At 40.0% G+C, this 20,717-nt stretch overlaps 1 protein-coding gene across 8 annotated transcripts in view; it reads right to left on the bottom strand.

The window, feature by feature from the left end:
- The window catches only part of abca2 (ATP-binding cassette, sub-family A (ABC1), member 2), a 280,330-nt gene that overhangs the window by 22,964 nt on the left and 236,649 nt on the right, over positions 1 to 20,717 (bottom strand). For all 8 annotated transcript variants that reach the window (XM_039804281.1, XM_039804283.1, XM_039804279.1 and 5 more), the window contains 7 exons: positions 16,673 to 16,820; positions 16,310 to 16,433; positions 14,042 to 14,174; positions 10,311 to 10,431; positions 9,941 to 10,119; positions 6,782 to 6,923; positions 6,527 to 6,661 (listed from right to left, as the gene is read on the bottom strand). In XM_039804281.1, the coding sequence (XP_039660215.1) occupies positions 6,527 to 6,661; positions 6,782 to 6,923; positions 9,941 to 10,119; positions 10,311 to 10,431; positions 14,042 to 14,174; positions 16,310 to 16,433; positions 16,673 to 16,820 (982 nt within the window). The remainder of the gene's footprint in view (positions 1 to 6,526; positions 6,662 to 6,781; positions 6,924 to 9,940; positions 10,120 to 10,310; positions 10,432 to 14,041; positions 14,175 to 16,309; positions 16,434 to 16,672; positions 16,821 to 20,717) is intronic.

Consider the following 20,717-nt stretch of genomic DNA (forward strand, 5'->3'; position numbering starts at 1 on the left):
TTTTATTTTTTTTTAATTGAAATTTTAGCAGTTCAAGTCCAATGAATAGCTTGAAATGGTACAAAGGTAAGTGGTGAACTGCCTGAGGTAAAAAAAAAAAAAAAGTAAAGTTACCCAAAACTGAAAAATAATGTACATTTCAGTATTTTACAAAAAAGCCTTTTTCAGGGAAACAAGAAATGGGTTAACAACGTAAAGCTGTTCTGCAGCAATGGAGGTTGATCAAGCTTTGAAATTTGGTGCTACTAATTCCCACAGGTGTTCCAACTTGTCTGGATTACTTACAAACCCCTCTGTTTGTATAAAAGTATTTTTGGAATCAGTGTTGCCACAGTTACTTTGAAAAAGTAACTTAGTTACTTTACAGATTACTTGATTTTAAAAGTAATTTAGTTACTTTACAGATTACTTGATTTTAAAAGTAACGAAGTTAGATTACAAGTTACTTTATTAGTTACATTCAGCAACTGCCGACAACACCCCCACAGCCTCAACATAAAAATGACAACCGGTTTACTGTGAGGCAGCTCGGCATTGCCAGTAGTCGGGATCTTGTTTATTATGGCACGAAAGAGAGCAAGTCAACCGTGTTTAAGGGCAGCATTTCCGCAACAACATACTGCCCGACCAACTTCTTCAACTCTCCCCCACTTACTGGTTTTGCACCAAAGTCCAGCTTTTGTTGTTTGGGTGGTGGGGGATCTCCTGCTCTCTGCTTCGCACCACCTGGTGGGACTTGCTCTGTAAGTTTGACTGCAGTGCTGCGACTCCAAATGTTTCTTCAAATTTGTAGTAGTTTTTTTGTAGCTAGATAGCACTTTGTCGCCACCAGCACAGTGTACAACGGACCTTAATATTGCCGTCTTTAGCTGACACAAACTCAAAATAGTGACTGTATTTCCAGCTAGAAAACGCGCATCTCTCTCCTCCCTCCATTGTTGTTTACGTTTTTGTCGCGGGGTACACGTGACCTGTCCTCATGCTGAAAACGTGACTTGTCGCATACGTGACTTCACTCCCCGAGACACAAGAAGAAAGCAAAAATATATATTTCTACTAAGGAAAATGACAAAAATAGTAACGCACAGTGACTTGGATAAGTAACTTTAATCTGATTACTGGTTTGGAAATAGTAACGCGTTAGATTACTCGTTACTGAAAAAAGTGGTCAGATTAGAGTAATGCGTTACAAGTAACGCGTTACGTGGCATCACTGGTTGGAACACACTGTGGTACCATACCCTCGTGAGCATTATTTGAATAGTATTGTACTGCAGAAAGTAGTGTGTTGCTATAAAAATGGCGGGAAAAAGGCAATTAACAATGGAAGAGAGACAGACCATCATAACACTTAAGAATGTTGGTCTTTCCTACAGAGAAATTGCGAAGAAAGTCAAGGTGTCAGTGAGTACAGTATTCTTCACCATCAAAAGGCACTTAGAAACTGGGGGAAACTCTGACAGGAAGAGGTCTGGCAGACCCAAAGCCACAACAGAATCAGAAGACAAGTTTCTGAGAGTCAACAGCTTGCGTGATAGGCGGCTCACAGGACAACAGCTTCAAGCACAGCTTAATTCAATCAGGAGAGACTTCGTTTGCAGATATGCAAAAATATTTATTGTACAACTGTATGATATTGAATGTACAAAGTCTTTTGGAGATTGGACTCCATCGAATTAATCTTCTTAAAGGGGTAGGGAATAGGAACATAACCCCCGATGGAGTCCAGACACTGGTGGCGGCGTTGAAGAGACCAGAGACTGGACCGAAGAGGCAACGGAGCGGTCAGCCGGGAGAAACACAACTACCGGAGGAGGCAGGGGAGGAGGAGGGACGAGCGCTTTGCCTGAAACGACAGCTGACAGCACAAGGAGAGAACAGATTTAAAGCAGAGTTGTAAGGCTGTGATTGGCCCTTGAATCTCGTGGTCGAGTCTGATTGGTTTAACTGACACGTCACTTCTTGAACAGCTGATTTGATTTAAGAATGGAGTAGTGACTGGGGTAATGACGTCTTCCTGAAAGAATTTGCGCTGAGCTTCATTAGTGGTCGTAATAAGCAAGTCTCAGTTTCAACTGTAAAGAGAAGACTTCGAGCTGCAGGTTTCATAGGTTGAGTTGCAGCAAGAAAGCCATTGCTAAGACGTCAGAATAAGAAAAAGAGGCTTGCCTGGGCCAAGAAACATTGTCAATAGACTACTGAAGACTGGAAGAAGGTGTTATGGAAGAAATCTTCGGTTCATCACGCAGGATTTTTGTACGTCGTCGAGTAGGCGAAAGGATGGTTCCTCAGTGTGTGACATCAACTGTCAAACATTGAGGAGGAAGCGTGATGGTCTGGGGCTGTTTTGCTAGATCCAGGGTCGGTGATTTGTACAGAGTGAAAGGCACCCTGAACCAAAATGGCTACCACAGCATTTTGCAGCGCCATGCAGTACCCTCTGGTATGCGCCTAGTTGGTCAGGGGTTCATCCTACAGCAAGATAATGACCCAAAACATAAGTCCAAGCTATGCCAGAACTACCTTAGGAAAAAAGAACAAGATGGTAAGTTTAAAAACATGGAGTGGCCAGCACAGTCACCAGACTTAAACCCCATTGAGCTGGTTTGGGATGAACTGGACAGAAAAGTGAAAGCAAAGCAACCTACAAGTGCCACACATTTATGGGAACTTCTGCAACAGAGTTGGGAAGAACTTTCTGAAGAATATTTGATTTCCATTGTAGAAAGAATGCCAGGAGTGTGTTCAGCTGTTATATCTGCCAAAGGGGGCTACTTTGAGGAGTCAAAAATTTAGAATACATTTTGGTTTATAAATTGGTTCCATGATTTCTTTTTTAACTTAAATTGTTCATTTGTTCTATTCTTTCATTTCAGAGTACAATAAGACATTGAACTGCATGAATTTCAATAAAAACCTGGAAAAATTGGGGTGTTCTAAAACTTTTGACCGGTAGTGTGTGTGTGTGTGTGTATATATATATATATATATATATATATATATATATATATATACACACACAGTACTATGCTAAAGTTTTAGGCAGGTATGAAAAAATGCTGTAAACTAAGAATGCTTTCAAAAACGGAAGTGTTAATAGCTTATTTTCATCAATTAACAAAATGCAGTGAATGAACAGAAGAGAAATCTAAATCAAATCAATATTTGGTGTGACCATCCTTTGCCTTCAAGACAGCATCAATTCTTCTAGGTACACTTTTTGAAGGAACTCGGCTGGTAGGTTGTTCCAAACATCTTGGAGAACTAACACAGATCTTCTGTGGATGTAGGCATCCTCAAATCCTTCTGTCTCTTCATGTTATCCCAGACAGACTCGATGATGCTGAGATCAGGGCTGTGGGGGCCATGCCATCACTTCCAGGACTTCTTGTTCTTCTTTACACTGAAGATAGTTCTTAATGACCTTGGCTGTATGTTTATAAAAATAAACAATCTATCTAATCTAATCAATTTATATTTTTGAAAGCATTCTTAGTTTACAGCATTTTTTCCACACCTGCCTAAGACTTTTGCACATTACTGTATATATATATATATATATATATATATATATATATATATATATATATATATATATATATATATATATATATATATATACAGTACAGGCCAAAAGTTTGGACACACCTTCTCATTCAATGTGTTTCTTTATTTTCATGACTATTTACATTGTAGATTCTCACTGAAGGCATCAAAACTATGAATGAACACATATGGAATTATGTACTTAACAAAAAAGTGTGAAATAACTGAAAACATGTCTTATATTTTAGATTCTTCAAAGTAGTCACCCTTTGCTTTTTTTGATAGCGCTGCAACCTCAATGAGCTTCATGAGGTAGTCACCTGAAATGGTTTTCACTTCACAGGTGTGCTTTGTCAGGGTTAATTAGTGGAATTTTTTCCCTTTATTAATAAAAATAATCCTGCTGAGGATAAGTTCATCCGAGTCACCAGCCTCAGAAATCACAAGTTAACAGCAGCTCAGATTAGGGACCAGATGAATGCCACACAGAGTTCTAGCAGCAGACACATCTCTAGAACAACTATTAAGAGGAGACTGCGCGAATCAGGCCTTCATGGTCAAGTAGCTGCTAGGAAACCACTGCTAAGGAGAGGCAACAAGCAGAAGAGATTTGTTTGGGCCAAGAAACACAAGGAATGGACATTAGACCAGTGGAAATCTGTGCTTTGGTCTGATGAGTCCAAATTTGAGATCTTTGGTTCCAACCGCCGTGTCTTTGTGCAACGCAGAAAAGGTGAATGGATGGATTCTACATGCCTGGTTCCCACCGTGAAGCATGGAGGAGGAGGTGTGATGGTGTGGGGGTGCTTTGCTGGTGACACTGTTGGGGATTTATTCAAAATTGAAGGCATACTGAACCAGCATGGCTACCACAGCATCCTGCAGCAACATGCCATCCCATCCGGTTTGCGTTTAGTTGGACCATCATTTCTTTTTCAACAGGACAATGACCCCAAACTCCAGGCTGTGTAAGGGCTGTTTGACCAAGAAAGAGAGTGATGGAGTGCTGCACCAGATGACCTGGCCTCCACAGTCACTGGACCTGAACCCAATCGAGATGGTTTGGGGTGAGCTGGACCGCAGAGTGAAGGCAAAAGGGCCAACAAGTGCTAAGCATATCTGGGAACTCCTTCAAGACTCGAAGTTGAAGCTCATCAAGAGAATGCCAAGAGTGTGCAAAGCAGTAATCAGAGCCAAGGGTGGCTACTTTGAGGAATCTAAAATATAAGACATGTTTTCAGTTATTTCACACTTTTTTGTTAAGTACATAATTCCATATGTGTTCATTCATAGTTTTGATGCCTTCAGTGAGAATCTACAATGTAAATAGTCATGAAAATAAAGGAAACGCATTGAATGAGGAAGTGTGTCCAAACTTTTGGCCTGTACTGTGTGTATGTATATATATATATATGTATATATATATATATATATATATATATATATATATATATATATATTGGGGTCACTTAGAAATTTCCATTCCACTCCATTACAGATAGAATACCAGCTGAGATCAGTTGCATTGTTTTTTTTCAGATTACATTATGTGCTTACATAATTGCAAAAGGGTTCTCCAATGTTTTCTCAGTTATCCTTTTAAAATGATATCAGATTAGTAAACAGAATGTTCCTTCACATGGGCAATGTAGATATTGCATTAAAGATCAGCCACTTCTTTCTACAACAGTCGAGAACCCGTTTGCAATTATGTAAGCACATAATGTAATCTGAAAACTGCTGCCCTGTTTAAAAAAACAATGCAACTGATCTCAGCTGGTATTCTGTCTATAATGGAGTGAAATGGAAATTTCTAAGTGACCCCAAACCTTTGACTGGTAGTGATACTGTGTGTATATATATATATATATATATATATATATATATATATATATATATATATATATATATATATATATATATATTTCGGAAACAATGTTACCACTTTCCAAGCTATTTATTCGGTAATATACACCGACTCACTGCTCCAGAGGCCATCAATCCCCACCAGAGTCTCAGTCATGTTAACACCAATAAATGTACAATAGATAAACATGAACACTAAATGAACCACACAAAACTAAAACCCAGATAACATAAGTGCACACCAAAAAGCATTAACAAAACATTATTAAAACACGTCAACTACGACAGGAACAGTTCAGAACACACACACAGTCCCAGGAGCCTTTGCACTGCTTAAGCGCAGAACAGTCAGGCGCAACACATCCTGCCAGCGGTTATTATTGCCTACTATATTGAAGTTCGGAGTGTACAACAACCCATAAATCCATTTATTTTTGTAAGCGCCATAAGCTGGTTTATCAGGCACCGTTGCTGCAGACGTGCTGCAACAACGGACTAATGCTTAAAATATAAATAATTTATTTCAATAAACACTCTTCAACCAAAATCGGCACAGAAAATAACTTAACATAACAAAAGTTAGTAAATCAGTCTACATTGAAGGCAATTCAGTATTTGCTGTGCAAAGCTGCTTTATATTGGATAAAAAAGTTTCTGCTTCATTTTATTAAATCCCAGCAGCATCTAAACTCGGCTGGACTGATATGGTATATGGATATCCGAAGCCTCTGAAGTGCCGCATCAGCTCAGTGCTTTTGCGCACATACAGACCCTTACACACATCAGACTGGTCGATATTCTGCTTTTTTTGTGAAGAAGTTACCATGACTCATCTTTTGCTGCTCGGCCCCTAATAAACCAGAATTATGCTTTATGCCATGGATTTAGCCCCAGTAGTCAATATGCAGTTTTGTTGTGGATTTAGTACTGCTATGTGTTACTACACTAGACAGTGTACAACGGGAGATACTGTGTTGAGAGTCATTACAGCCCTCTTGTGTTCATCCTCTATTAGAAACATTTTGTGACATTAAACTATTTCTCGTTTTACATTTAGTTTTTGTATAAATGCTAAGTCAGAGTTTACTCGTGCAGCACATTCAAAACTTCTTACAAGGAAGATGAGTGAGGGATATCCAATCAGAGCGATGGCAGTGGAAAGCTTGCGTTTGTTTCCTCCACTGTAAGTTCCAGCAGGCTTGTCTGCATACTTTGACAATTCCAGTTTTTCTAATGCCCACTTCACCACCTAGAGGGGGGTAAAGGGGTAATTTCAGTCTGTGATGCGCCTCATAAATGTAGAAAGACACGTGTGTGTGTGTGTGTGTGTGTGTGTGTGTGTGTGTGTGTGTGTGTGTGTGTGACCCACCCTTTCCTGGTCTTTCCAGGGAATGCCACGGAGGCGAGTATAAAGCTCCAGATGTTCCCTGGCTGTCAGGTCATCAAACAGAGCGTCAAACTGGGGACAGTAGCCGATACTCTGCTGCACACGTAAAAGGTCCTTCAGGATACTACACACACACACACACACACACACACACACACAGGTGGACAAAGGATTTCTCAATATCCCTATAGTCATAGGGATATTGGCAATCGTTTCGTGGCCTCAATGCTGGTATTCAGTGACATGTTTTGTTTTGAGGTGGTAGAACAGATTATTCGTGTTACCTCTCTTAGCCGGAACTGTTGCTCCACACACTCTACAGAGTATAGTTTGCTGCTTCGTCGGACGGCTTAAATCCGAACCAAGTCCAAATAATGGATGTTGCACCTGTCTTTTTCACCAGCTCCTCCGTTTCGCTTTCATCCATGTTTACTCAAGATGACGATGATGCCTTGCAGCCGGTTGCAGCTTGTGGCTCTAAATTTCGCGGGTAGATTGCGTCATCAACATGCATTATCTAGTGCAATATAATTAAAATCTCTATCATAGGCCAATTTTAGATCACTTTTTATTGCATATCGTTTCTATCGCCCATTACTACTGGAAGTACATCCTTTTCTGGGCTTTTTTGATGAAGGAGCTAATGTTCAGCTCCCACTTGAGGTCCTGGTGGTCAATGGGTCAGAGGATGAAATGACTGCGTCGACTACAGACCCGTTGGCTCTATAGGCAAACTGCAGGGGGTCCAGGAGTGGGTTGGTGAGGGGTGAGGGTTTTGAGGTGAGCCAGAACAAGGCGCTCAAATGACGTGACGTGGCTCCAACACCTACTGGGGTGGGGGAGGTGTGGCGACAGAACTGTATGGTCTTTCAAAAACGACGGTAGAAGGTGTTTAAGGCCAAGTCTACACGTACCAAAACGATCTTTTTTTTACCCGTCTTCCCTGGATTCGTTTCAAGAATAGTTGCGTCCAAACGAATCCATTTGTAAATGACTCAACATGCTACTTCATATTCCAGTCCTATAGGCGGTGCTGTTTTTGATACAGAAATTCACCAAAAAACGGAGAAGAAGAGCATAGTCACTTCCACTTCCCATCATAACATGACTAGATTATAACAAAGAATTTCTAATATAGGAAGAAGTTCCCTCGTTACTTCCGGCTTCTGAACTGGTTGCAGTTCCACCAGAGTTCCATATTGGGGGCGCTCACAGGCCAGTGCAGAATGAATGGGACTCTATGGAGCTATACCCCTCAAAATCCACTTTTCTCAGGATAACATTTTGTCTAGTAATTTGAATGTTGCATTCGAAAGGGGAGGCTAAGAAAATACACACTGCTGGGTGTTTGATTTTTTTAAAGTGGCTTTTTTGTTCTAAAAAGCCTTTTAAAATGTCAATGACGTCATACACATATACGGCCAGAGATACTGCTTTACGGCAAGCTCTGAGTCGCTTCCTTTGTTCTATCGAGGCATCGACAACACAGCTAACAGGTTCGGCTCTCCCTGTCAATACAAATGCTAGAAAGAGGTTTGCTAATGTTTTAAAGACCACGCCGAAATATTCACTCTGACATTCAGGCTCTGCTTCGGATGCCGTCAAGCTGGATCTCCAATCGTAATCAGTCGTTCACTGACCAATCAGCATTCATTAGCAGAATGCTAGCGTGTTATGGGCTACAACGCCTCACCATGTAAGAAATCAAAAGCCATAGGTACTCGTTCATTCAACTTTCGACCTATAACCCATGTTGAACTTGCAAAAACTACAATCAAATCTGAGGTTTCTCAACGACAATCGGGCGAAAGAGACAAATTTAGCCCCCAGTGGAACTGCAACCAAATACGGTACAATGGGGCTGAATAGTGAGTGGAACGGCTTTCCGTAGACCGGCTTTGATTATAACGTTCTCTTAATACATCCGGGGACTATAATAACTTTCACCAGTGCTCATTTTATAAAGGCCGCCGCAAGAAAACGTGTCTTTGTTTACATTTTATAATGTGATGTTGGATTGCTTTTTATTTTGCATGATAGCAGTGCGCTAGCAGCGAGCTAACGTTAGCGCGCTAACGTTAGCTAGCTCTAACATCGGCAGTCAAACAAACATCAATGAATCCATGAATTATGTCTTTGATAATCTATACGTTTTTCTTGCAGTAGCCTTTCTACAATAAGCCGTGGTAAAAGTTACTATAATCCGTTCAAGGAGTTGATAAGCAGACAGAGTAGCTAGCTAGTTGATAAATTGTCTACTTCCACTTCAAGCAAGATAGCCATAGCAGCTAACGTTAACGTTACTTTGCTGCTGAAGCGGTCAGGTACTTTAGCGATGTTTAACGTTAGCTACATAACGTTAGCAATATATCTTGTGTAGAATCCAGAGGGAAGGGTCAGGGAGCAGAGACAAAGTATTTAGATGAAGTGAGCTGGTTTGACCATGGAGATGGGATATGCTCGCTTAGCTTCACCGCAGTTGTGTGCGTCAGCGGCTGTGGGTAAGAGAGGGTGTAAAAGAGGGGTGTGGCGATGACATCATCGATACGGATTCGTATTCACCGTCCAAACAAAGCCAAACGAGAGCCGTTTTCGGATTTTTTCACCCTGAGACCAGGTTTCAAAAAAGTGCGTTTTCAGGCAGTGCGTTTACAGGATTTGTTTGGACGGTCAGCCCAAACAATGCAACATATGTGCGTTTGCACAAAAAAACGTTTCCGTGTGGATGGCCCCTTAGTCGTTAGGCAGGCTCCGGTCGTTGATGGAAGGGGGTGTGTAGTTAGTGATCTGTCTGAGCCCCCTCCTGACAGAAACCGAGTCATTAGGTAAAAACCATAATAAAGAGATATCCATATAAATAAAAGGGTATCCACATACATTTGATCATAAAGTGTGCTTTTTCTAACTGATGTTTACCAGCCGCTGCTGCGATTTGTTTTCCAGCATTTTTGTCACTGTGATTGCATAGCAACCGCCAAGAAACTTCACAGGTGTGTAGTTGAGATCAAAATGAAGGCCAAGTTCGAAAATGGGTACGGTCCGAGCAACAGCCCTGGCCCTACATCTGTGCAAGATACAGTCACAAATCTTGCTTTGCTGCTAAATAATAAAGAATACATATAATATTTTTCTGGCACTGACCTGTTTCCATCGATGAAGGCCTCTCCTCCAGTGGTGCACTCATCTCCAGTTAGCATCTTGAAGGTGGTAGTCTTTCCGGCTCCATTTACTCCTAGCAGTCCGAAACACTCACCAGGCCGGACACCAAGACACAGCCGGTCCACTGCCAGGATATGACCCATCTTCCTGCATTTATACACCTAAACACATGCAAATATTCAAACCATACAAGCATTTTAGTAAGTTAAAAAACCTTAACTACAAATCATGGATATTTCACATGTATGATGGTTGTTTTAACCGGTATGTTAATTTACTCTCTTTGCATAGCTAGACACATTGCTATAGCTTCTAGAGATTTGCTAAATGTTGATGGGCTGACTGTGTAAACCTTTGTAAGGTTCTCGATCTTCAGCATGTCGTTGTCAGCGTCTCCTTGCAACACCCTTCGTCTTTCACAAGCCACGTCTACATCATCATCGTCTATAGGCTGGCAGCTGACTGGCACCCTCCTAAACACACGCACACAAACTATTTCAGTTATATCTTTGTGTTCCTTTTTACCCACATGTAGTGACATCCTACATTTCCTAAAACATAACCTAACATTGTAAAGATTATCCAACGGTGCACTGAAAGTGTGAGGAACCTATTGTTTTTATAAGGATTATTATTAGGTCCCAAAACTAAACTGTATTTTAACTACACCTTTAACCAGTCCCTCCAGAAAAACGTGATTATTCAATTCAATTTTATTTATAGTATCAAATCATAACAGAGTTATCTCGAGACACTTTACAGATAGAGTAGGTCTAGACCACACTCTATAAATTCCAAAACCCCAACAATTACAGTAATTCCCTCAAGAGCAAGCATTAGCAGTGGCTATTATATCGCATAATTCAATGCATAATCAGCCAAAGTCCGCATATTTATGCGGGGGCCGCATTTTTTCAAATACGCCGCACTTTCACCGCATAAATTGACGATTTCTGCGCAAAATATGCGGGGCTTGCATGATTTCATAATCCTCGCATTTTCGTTGCAAAAAAGTCACATATATCTTAGCAGAAAGTTGAAAAATGTTGCGTTTACTTCACACAAGAGCAGCCATTTTCCCCTGTTGCCATGGGAACATTATGAAGTGACGTAATTACGCAACGTGAACATCATCGAAAAGCAGGGTGTTGGGGGAATCACTTTTTTTTCTCTTTTTCATCAAACCGCAGTTTTTGCAAGTTCCCGCAATTTCATCACATAAAATTGCAACAATCACAAAAAAACAGTCAAAACTTGTTTCATTTGCCTCTTGGTTAGTTTGTGTCCACACAGCAACATTCAAGAGCAGTCCAACAGTTGTAAACAAATGCCATGCGTGAGCAAGCTGTTCTCTCATTGGTCAGAAATGTTACCGGGAAGACATTTATTTTCTTCATTATGGAGAACCAGCAGTGTGTATTAGTGATGGGCATTCCGGCTCTTTTTCGTGAGCCGGCTCGTTTGACTCAGCTCACTGAAAAGAGCCGGCTCTTTTGGCTCACAAACGGCTCTTCAAAAAATGTATGTTTTGACTATGATAGGTGTGAAAAACAATTCTAATTAAATTATTAAATGAAATGAAATGAAGACTGCGTTGCTGTTGGTCGCGGATTAGGCCTACTTGACTGAGTGGATACATCTCCACGTGAGGTGCTGGCTCCAGTCGCTCCACCACCGTCACTAGCGCAACCGCTAGTTTCTCGAAGATCCGCTATCTTCACAGTTGGGTGCACAGTTTGCATATGCCGGTGTAGGTTGTGCGTAGAACCGGCTTTATATGAGATTTTGTTTTGGCAAATTCTACACTGTGCTTTAACATTGTCTACATCATTAAGATGATTCCAAATGCTGCTGTGCATCCGACTAATTTTCCTGCTTTTGTTTTGTTTTCAGAGCTGTTTTTCCTCTCCTCTGTCCTCTCCTCAGAGTTTTACTGTGTGTGTGTGTGTGTGTGTGTGTGTGTGTGTATGATGGCTCGGCCCCTCCCTCATGTCGTATAATTGGTTGACACCTTGTGTATGATTGACAGGAACAGAATGTGAGGCTGATCAGACAGTCAAAACTAATGTGTGCCTATATAATTATTTTTTTGTTCTTTGAATTAGTCAATTATTTTAAATAAAATAAAATTCACTCATTATTACATAATAATTTAATTTCTATAGGCTATATTTTTAAAAATAGAGTCGGCTCTTCGGATATGCGAGCCAGCTCCCGTCGTTCATCTACAAGAGCCGGCTCTTAGAGCCGACTCATTCGCGAACGACCCATCACTAGTGTGTATTGCCAATTGTTTTCATTGTGTTTGTGGATAACAAAACATACAAATGTTTATTCCAATAAAAAATATCCAGTTCCAGTGAGCATCTAGACTAGAAAACAATCCCCTAATCCATTTTATTTGAAGATTTGCCACCCCAAAAGTTTGCCGTGTGGGAAATGAACATTTTATATTGTTTTTTTCTTTTTAGAATCAATGTATTGATTTTGGTGAAGCCTATGATGATGTGTTTTAAGTTGTGGAGACAGGCTCTAATGGGTGCTGCACAGCAATAGTATTAAGCATAATTATTAGATTATCTTTATTAACCTATTTATCATCATAAGCTATTGTTATATCAGGCAATGCACAAGCCAGATGTTTCAGATTGTAGGGTCGATTACATGCTGACAACAAACAAACTGCTCAAGAGTTTGAGTGGAGGCGAGCCGAGACTACCCTCTCTAGGCAGCTAGAGACTACCCTCTCTAGGTAGCTAGTCTAAGCCCCCTTATTTTGCCCCGCATCTGAGTATGATTGCTGTGTTATTATATGCTCAAAACGAACAAATCCAACCTGGGGATGAAACGCTCTGGGTTTGGAAAAAAAATGGTCCAAACGAGCTAGGTATAAACACAACCTAACAAAAATGTTTTGTAACAGTGTAACAGTTAGGAAATATCAGTCCAAATTACATTAGACCATATTGCATTATTTCCCTCTAATACTGGAGGTTTTGCATGCAAAGGAAGGAAGTCCAGATGAAATTAAGTTGGTTTGAAGTGTTTTGGTCAACTTGCATGTACTTTTTAGACAGTACCTGATTTCAGTTTCTTGTCATGTCTACTGTCATGTCAGGGAAGAAGGCAGGTTTCAATAGTGAATCATAAGGTAAAAATAACAGCTGTCAAGAATCAGCTGAGCTTCATGCTGCACTAAAACAAATCTCAGTATAGCAGATGAGCCTAACTTAATGCCAAAATATCAAACTTATGCCACATTTGCATCATGAAAAGTCCTGCTACTTTTGCGGTTAACCTAGCAGTTCATGTGTGTACTGCACCGACAACAATCAACCTAGCAGTACCTGTTTGCACTGCACAGAAAACTATCAGCTTTGATACAGAAGAAAATGTCTGAATCTGACAATTATAAGCCAAGATGTGAAGTGACAAGCACTTTTTAAAATCTCATTTGATCTGAATCCGAGATCCTGATATCTGGGCGATCTCTAGCTCACCTGGTATTGTGTGTGTCCCATGTAGGCTTAACCCTTGGCAGTGACCCAGGTTTCGAATCCAACCTGCGGCCCTTTGTTGGGTGTCATCCCCTTTCTCTCCCCCATTTCCTCTCTATCTGCACTATCTAATAAAAATAATAAAAGCCCCTTCTTTATCCTAATATCACTGTGAAGAGTGGGATCTGCCGATAGTAGCACTAATATGATGTCTGTATGTTTGGATTGGACTCTGAGAAGAAGTGATTGGACATTTGTGGCAAATAGTCACTGCTTTAAATGTTTATTTCGGAATACTGTATTCATATTTGTTTGCATCCCTAGGAGAGAGACAATACTTAAAGTAAGAGGAATAGATAGTTGAGATAAAGTAAGTTATCAATCAGTCAAACATACAACTGCAAACATAACTTTCTTGTGGTTGCATTGCATGTTTTATTGTTTTGGGTGGGGAAGCTGGTATCTGTGCCTAGTATGTAAAGCATAATGTATTAATTGTAAAATGGTAGCTCTAAGGTTACTCTTTAATTCTGAGGGAGTGACAGTAAAACCTGACACCTCACACACTCAAACACACAACACTCACGTGGGTTTCCTGAGGAAGTTGTACTGGCAGAGGATGGTAATGAGAAAGCCAACAAAGCCTTCGATTGTCATGGCAACTAGTCCTCGGGTCACAATGTCCCACTCAAATGGAGACTTCATCTTGTCAAACTGGCCTGAAAACACACATTATGTAAAAAGGGTTAGTTAAAAACCCACTAAGTGGATAAAAACTTGCATTGTACATGTTTATCTTCGAAAATTTGCAATAAATCAACCATTTGCATGATCAAGAAGCTGTAAAATGCACAAAATATCTTTCAGCTATGTTGTTTACAGTGTGATGCATAGCCATGTGATTAAAATTCATCCAGTGCACGACTGATACTGCAACGCAAAGCACCAGACTACAGCGCCTAGTGTTAAATAGTGGTCGAAGAAGTATACAGATCCTTTACTTCAGTAAAAGTATAAATACCATACTGTAAAAATACTTTGTTATAGTAAAAGTCCTGCATTGGAAATGTTACTTAAATAAAAGTATCATAAGGAAAATTAGTAGTAGTAGTAGTTAAAGTATTAAATGTAAACGTACTCAATGCAAAACTAGTAATTAAAGCTGTCAGATTAATGTAGTGGAGTAAAAAGTACAATATTTCTCTCTGAAATGTAGTGGAGTAGAAGTAGAAAGTGGCATGAAAAGAAAAGGCTCAAGTAGAGTAAAAGTTCCATAAATGTATACTTAAGTACAGTACTTGAGTAAATGTACTTAGTTACATTCCACCTCTGGTGTTAAGTTTGTAAAAATGTAAATAATTCTTTGTCTGAATTACGTGCAGCCAAAATTCTTTTTTTCTTGTATTATATATACATGTTTACTCTTGGGTAAATGTTCCATTATCTGATTCAACTGTTTTTCTATTTAAAAGTAGCATAAGGCTGGAAATAATTGTGTTTATTTTTTACTGTCAACAAATCTTGTAAAAAGCAAAACAACAATGAATGTATCCAACTAACAAGTATTGTTATTACAAAGCCTGGTTTCTTATTCCTCTGTGCCATAGAGTTCCATTGCTGTTCAAAACGAACACTGTAGTTTATTTTTTTTCAGCTCTTTTTATTTGAATTTCACAATATTTGACACAGTGGTAGGAGGCAATGGTAAACAAGGTATAATTTTGCGTCGTTTGTCACTGAGAAACGACACAGACCCACGCGCACACACATACATAAGCTACGTTCACACCGCAAGTCTTAATGCCTAATTCAGATTCTTTGCTCAGATTCGATTTTTTTCTCAGATTACCTTTTAAAATGTGGCCTATATCAGATTCCAGTGTGAACTGTTTGCGGTTTCGAACTGACCCGCATGCGCAAAAGAACAATAACAATAACAGAGTACCAACTCTAGAAGCATGAAGTGGGAGAAACAAAGTGTCTCCTCTGTGCTTTCTGACCACAGTCGGAAATCTGTAGCAGGAAAAGTTAACCCTCTCCTTCATTTCATGTTGTTTATGGAAGAGGAGAACCCGGAAATGAGTAGGGGGAAATGTAACACTACCAAGCCACAGCCAAGCGGACCAATCACAGTTCTTGCGGTCTGCATTAGCGCGACGTGTAGGTACATTTTTTGAGAGGTGTACGTCAGGCTACTGCATAGGGTCCGGCGTAGGGTCCGCATTGCCACAGTGTTGATTTAACGCAGAAGCATAAATTGGACTTTAGTCCTCCTCCAAGAGGTAGCACACACCATAGACAAACTGTCTATTTAAAAAAATGTAAATGTATATTTGTAAAGCCTTTTTAAAGATTTACGCCTTTAACCAGTGGGGATAAAACTGAGAGTTACAGACAGAGCAGGGAAGTATTAAGGGACCGACACATTGGTGGTTTTGTTTTTTTCAAGGGATTTGTTGACAATAAGAATATAATAATACTGTATATAAAATAACACAATACAATCGTTTTTCATTAAAGGCAACTAAATGTGAAAATATGACACTCAATGATTTTGTTTTTGTTTTTCTTAAAGTGACAAAAGTCATCTAGTTTGCACTTGACAAATAGCACATAAATTATGTTCTTTTAATGACCTGTGTATCACAGACAGGTACATATTAAAATTATTTTGATTCACTTATAACAAGTGCATGCTTTAATTGTCGACCTGTCTACACTGCTATATTTCAAAACAAGATTGGTGAGACAAACTCAAGAAATTGCTCTAGATCAGGAGTAGCGAACATCTACTACATACTGTAATGTTTGTCAACTATATCCTCATGGATCCATAGCTTAGAGATGAGTGTACCTATTTTAGCGTAGTATTCATTGATGTACTCATTGTACGCCATCTCCATCAGGCCATGGCCCAGGTTGTAGTTGGGGAAGATAAGGAAACAGGACTTCAGGTAACTGTTGACTTTTTTTAGATCCTGGAGGAGATGAAAATAGTAAAATCCAAAAAATATCCAAAGGCCACGACTGATACTGCTGCAGTATAAAAGCAAACAGGTCTATTGCACAATGTTCTATATCCATTTAGTAGGCTTTATGTTTAGATGTATTTAAAAAAAAAATATTGCAGAGATGATGAGTCTGACTGAAACATCAAATCTCTAATCTTTACTCCTTTTTAAATCCCCAAAATATGTTTGGTAAGAGTCGAACTGACCTTATCATGTTCAAAGAGCTGGAGTAGGAAAGTGGCAACAGTTGCAGTGATGCCTATGAAGAGGTTGATGACTATGAGGAACACATAGGCTGTACTGGGCACCTCGAACCAGAAGGATGCTGGGTACATGATGGGAGTGATGGACCACCTGGAAGGAAGAGCACTCATCCTGAGCAAATTCACTGAGGACGTCCAAAACTTCAAGACATGAGAGAAAAAAATTGCATGCTAGATTGCATATGCAGTAGGGATGCATCGAATATTTGGCCACCGAAAATATTCGGCCGAAAATGGCCCAAAAGGGCATTTTCGGTTTTCGGCCGAAATACTTTTATCACCGCAACAATACGGCCGAAAATGTTGTGATGACGCAAACAGAAACCGCGACCTGCACGTGTGTCAGTAGCTGACCCGTTCCACCTGCAAAGTGTCTCCTAAGCAAAGAGGTTGCGACGGACCACGGGGTGAAAACAATGAAAAGTACGCTCTTAGAGTCTGTCAGCACACGTTTCAGTAAGATCTATTCGAATCCTCTGCACTTCATCGCGGCTTTACTTGATCCGCGTTATAAAGACCATTACTTGGATGCGGAAATAAAGCAGGGCGCACAAGAAATGATCCAGGCCGCGATGGATGCGGAGAACCCGCGTGGAGACGGAGCGCGCACAGAGCAGCGCCAAGCGCAGGAGGAGATCAGAGCGCAGAAAAAAGACTCGTCTCTCTGCACCAGATGAGGGGCATGCACCCTCGTTGTCTGATATGTTCAGTGAAATCCTGCAAGAAAGTGCCTCAAATAATAATAATAATAATAATAACAATAATAGGTAAGCTATTCTGTTCTTAGGCTACTATATACTGTATGTGACTATCAGATTGTAGTCATATTTCTGCTAGATATTTTTTTAATTAAAATTTAATATTAATTTATAAAATTGCAATGCCTTGATTTTAGTAAAGTTAGTACACAGTCATAACCATAAATGCAATGTTACTAATAATTGGCATAATTTCTTTCGGTGTTTCGGTTTTCGTTTCCTCTTTTTCGGTTTCGGCCAAGAATTTTCATTTCGGTGCATCCCTAATATGCAGGGAGTTCATTTGTCATTAAACATCAGAATGAAGGCAAAGTAGTGGGGAGTGTGGTCAGCAGCTGAGTTTCTTTCACAATTTTCTCCTTGAGAAACAACAAGAGAGATGCCTTAAATATTTGTTTACACTTTACTTGAAGGTATCTACATAAGAGTGACATGACACGGTCATGAACATGTCATAAACATTATAAAGAAGTCATAAATGTTGACGTATGACATAACGCTTATGTGTCATTCGGTTTTTGTCATGACAAGTTATGGTTAGGGTTAGGGTTAGAGTTACGGTTCATGTGTCATGACAGTGTCGTGTTCATGACAGTATCATGTCACTCTTATGTAGATACCTTCTAGTAAAGTGTTACCAAATATTGTTCTCCCTCTCTTTTATTCTCTTTCTCTCCCTTTCTGTTATTATAATTTTTTTTAATCTTTAACCACTTTAGCCAAGAATAAAGGTACTATGGTCACAGGCCTTTCAGCCATATTTATTATATCTACTGTATGTGTCTATCTAGTGGTTGCATTGCAATTTCTTGATCTTGGATCCAAAACTGCTGTGTTTATGTCACCAAAAATATGTTAGTGAGCAGAATGTTCAGTTAAAAGGTAACCTTGGTTCTCTCCACACAGTTACATATTCCTAAAAGTACGGGGACTGACCCACTGGGGCAGTTGACGTGGATATCACTTTAAGACACACCGCTACATGGCCCATGTCCGGGCATAAAAGGCCCAGGTGTGCAAGTAGCAGGAAACACATCTATGGGGAAACAGTCTTTGACACAACACCTGCAGTGATTCCCCAGCAAGGGGTATCTCTGCTGTAGCCAGTGGGTACTTGGAAAGATTGTGGAGCAGCTTAACTAATCACACAATATATATTTAAAACAATATATCAGCTAAAACAGCTCAACACATATGTTTAAACATATAGCGAAGTAATCAATGGTAGAAAAAAATAGCTAAAAGTGGCCTACTGACTTAGCTAAAAGTAATGGATGACTTTTGAAACATTAACCACACTTCAAGTAAAAGGCCTAGCTAGTAGAATTTCTGACCAAACCAACCTAAATGTTTACAGTTCAACTGCATGAAAATGTAAGAATATTCACTTTAAAAAGGGGCAGGCACAGGATAGCCGGCACCCTATAATACCTATCTTTTTCGTTCCTTATGCTGGTACTTTAAGAACCCACCGGCACCTATCTTTCTCTTTTTATGAGCCAGGTGGTCAATGTAAAGAGACATAATGGCTCCACAATAACCAGAACAGGTCTGTAGCCATAACTCAGCAGGCAGGCCCATTCACAATCTCTGCTTTGGGCAGGCAGCCTCGCCAAACACTGAGCTGGAGAGAGAAATAGAGGAGAGAGGGCTTGATCCAGTGAGTGAGCCTGCAAGCAATATGCATATCTGCAAACTCAGAAGGGCTGAAAAAGGTGACACATTTTATACAGTCCCCCTTGAGAAGAAAATAAAGACCACATTTTCTTCAGGTAAAAAAACCAAAACATTTATTAACACATAAAACAACCTTAACACTGGTCTAGTGGGGAGTAAAAAAAAGAAAATCATTTTTTTACTCTTTTGGCCTGGGCAAGCCTTTCAAGGGGCCATGTCCTCTGTAGAGTATATTTGACAGTCTGGATAGCACTGAATGTGGTGATGTTCATGCTCGTACTTTTCTGGTCAATGATGTTGCCCATTATATTAAAAGAAGATTCAACTAATGGGCCATGGAATATTGACATTGCAGCTTTCACCGCTTGACACAGCCCTGGATATTTTCCAGTATCGACGACACAGGCCCACCACCTCACAACATCATCTCCATCTTGGAAGCTGGGCAGTTGTACGTTGTACTGGAGAATTATCTGGTGTGTGTCAACATCAGGCAGCAGGTGATCCATCATTGCAGTGAGTTTCCTCAGTTCAGACCCAGTTTGAGAGTGCCCTCTCAGTATTGGGTCCATGGCCGACAAACACTGGAGGGTCTTGCTCTGCAGTGGCAGCTTTTTTTGAAAGTATCTGGCACACATGATGTATGCCCGGGAGACTTCCTTCAGGAATGGCTTCAACAGCTGAAACAGATCAGCAACACTTACTATACTATTGTTATCATACAAACTCTGCAGAAGCTCCTAATCAATCATTAATCATTCTAATTGCAGTACACAATTTAAAGTACTCACATGGTGTTGTGGATGTGCCACTCTGAATCCTCCCGCCCCACATACAGTACATCTCCCTCACAGGCAACAGTTTGTTGTCTAATTCCATGGTAGCCAGAGTTTTGGGCATCGGGTTCAGGTGTTCAGATTTGACAAAGCAGGCAAGCAAGTTGGTAAAGACTTGAAGCTGTTTGTCATGCAGTTTATAAAAAAGTGTCTGACTGCCCTATAAAGAAAATAACATTAACATATACATTGAACATTGTGGTTCAATTTACAAAAACGCACACAAGAAATGCATACCAATTTTAATTCAGGACTCCCGAAAGTTAAATACAAGGATTCACTTAGATCACCTCACTATGAAAAAGCATAATACCCCGTGGTCAAAGAAAATGTCAGTAATTATTAGACATGGGATCACTAGAATTTATTTTCTAGACCCAGGCACCACAGAATCCTGTACAATTTTTGTCATCATAATCTAATTCTCAGAATTTGTGATATTTTTTCTTATTTTGAAAAAACTGATGAGAAATGTAGCATTCACCTGAGTAGAAATGGCAGCCATAAGCAGAGAACTCAATGTTCAACTCACCTGGAACACCATGACATATTCTTTAAGGATCGTAGCACTCCTGTATAAACACTGAGGTGCAGCTCAGTTATGGTGGCTTCATGCCACACCTTCCTAACCACCCTCTTCTTCCGGTCTTTTCCCAGCTGCGTCATTCCTGGAACAATCAAAGGCTCTATAACAAAGCTCTGTACAAAAGCTAACAC

Source organism: Perca fluviatilis, chromosome 6 (genome assembly GCF_010015445.1).
Source record: "Perca fluviatilis chromosome 6, GENO_Pfluv_1.0, whole genome shotgun sequence".
Classification (NCBI taxonomy): Eukaryota; Metazoa; Chordata; class Actinopteri; order Perciformes; family Percidae; genus Perca; species Perca fluviatilis.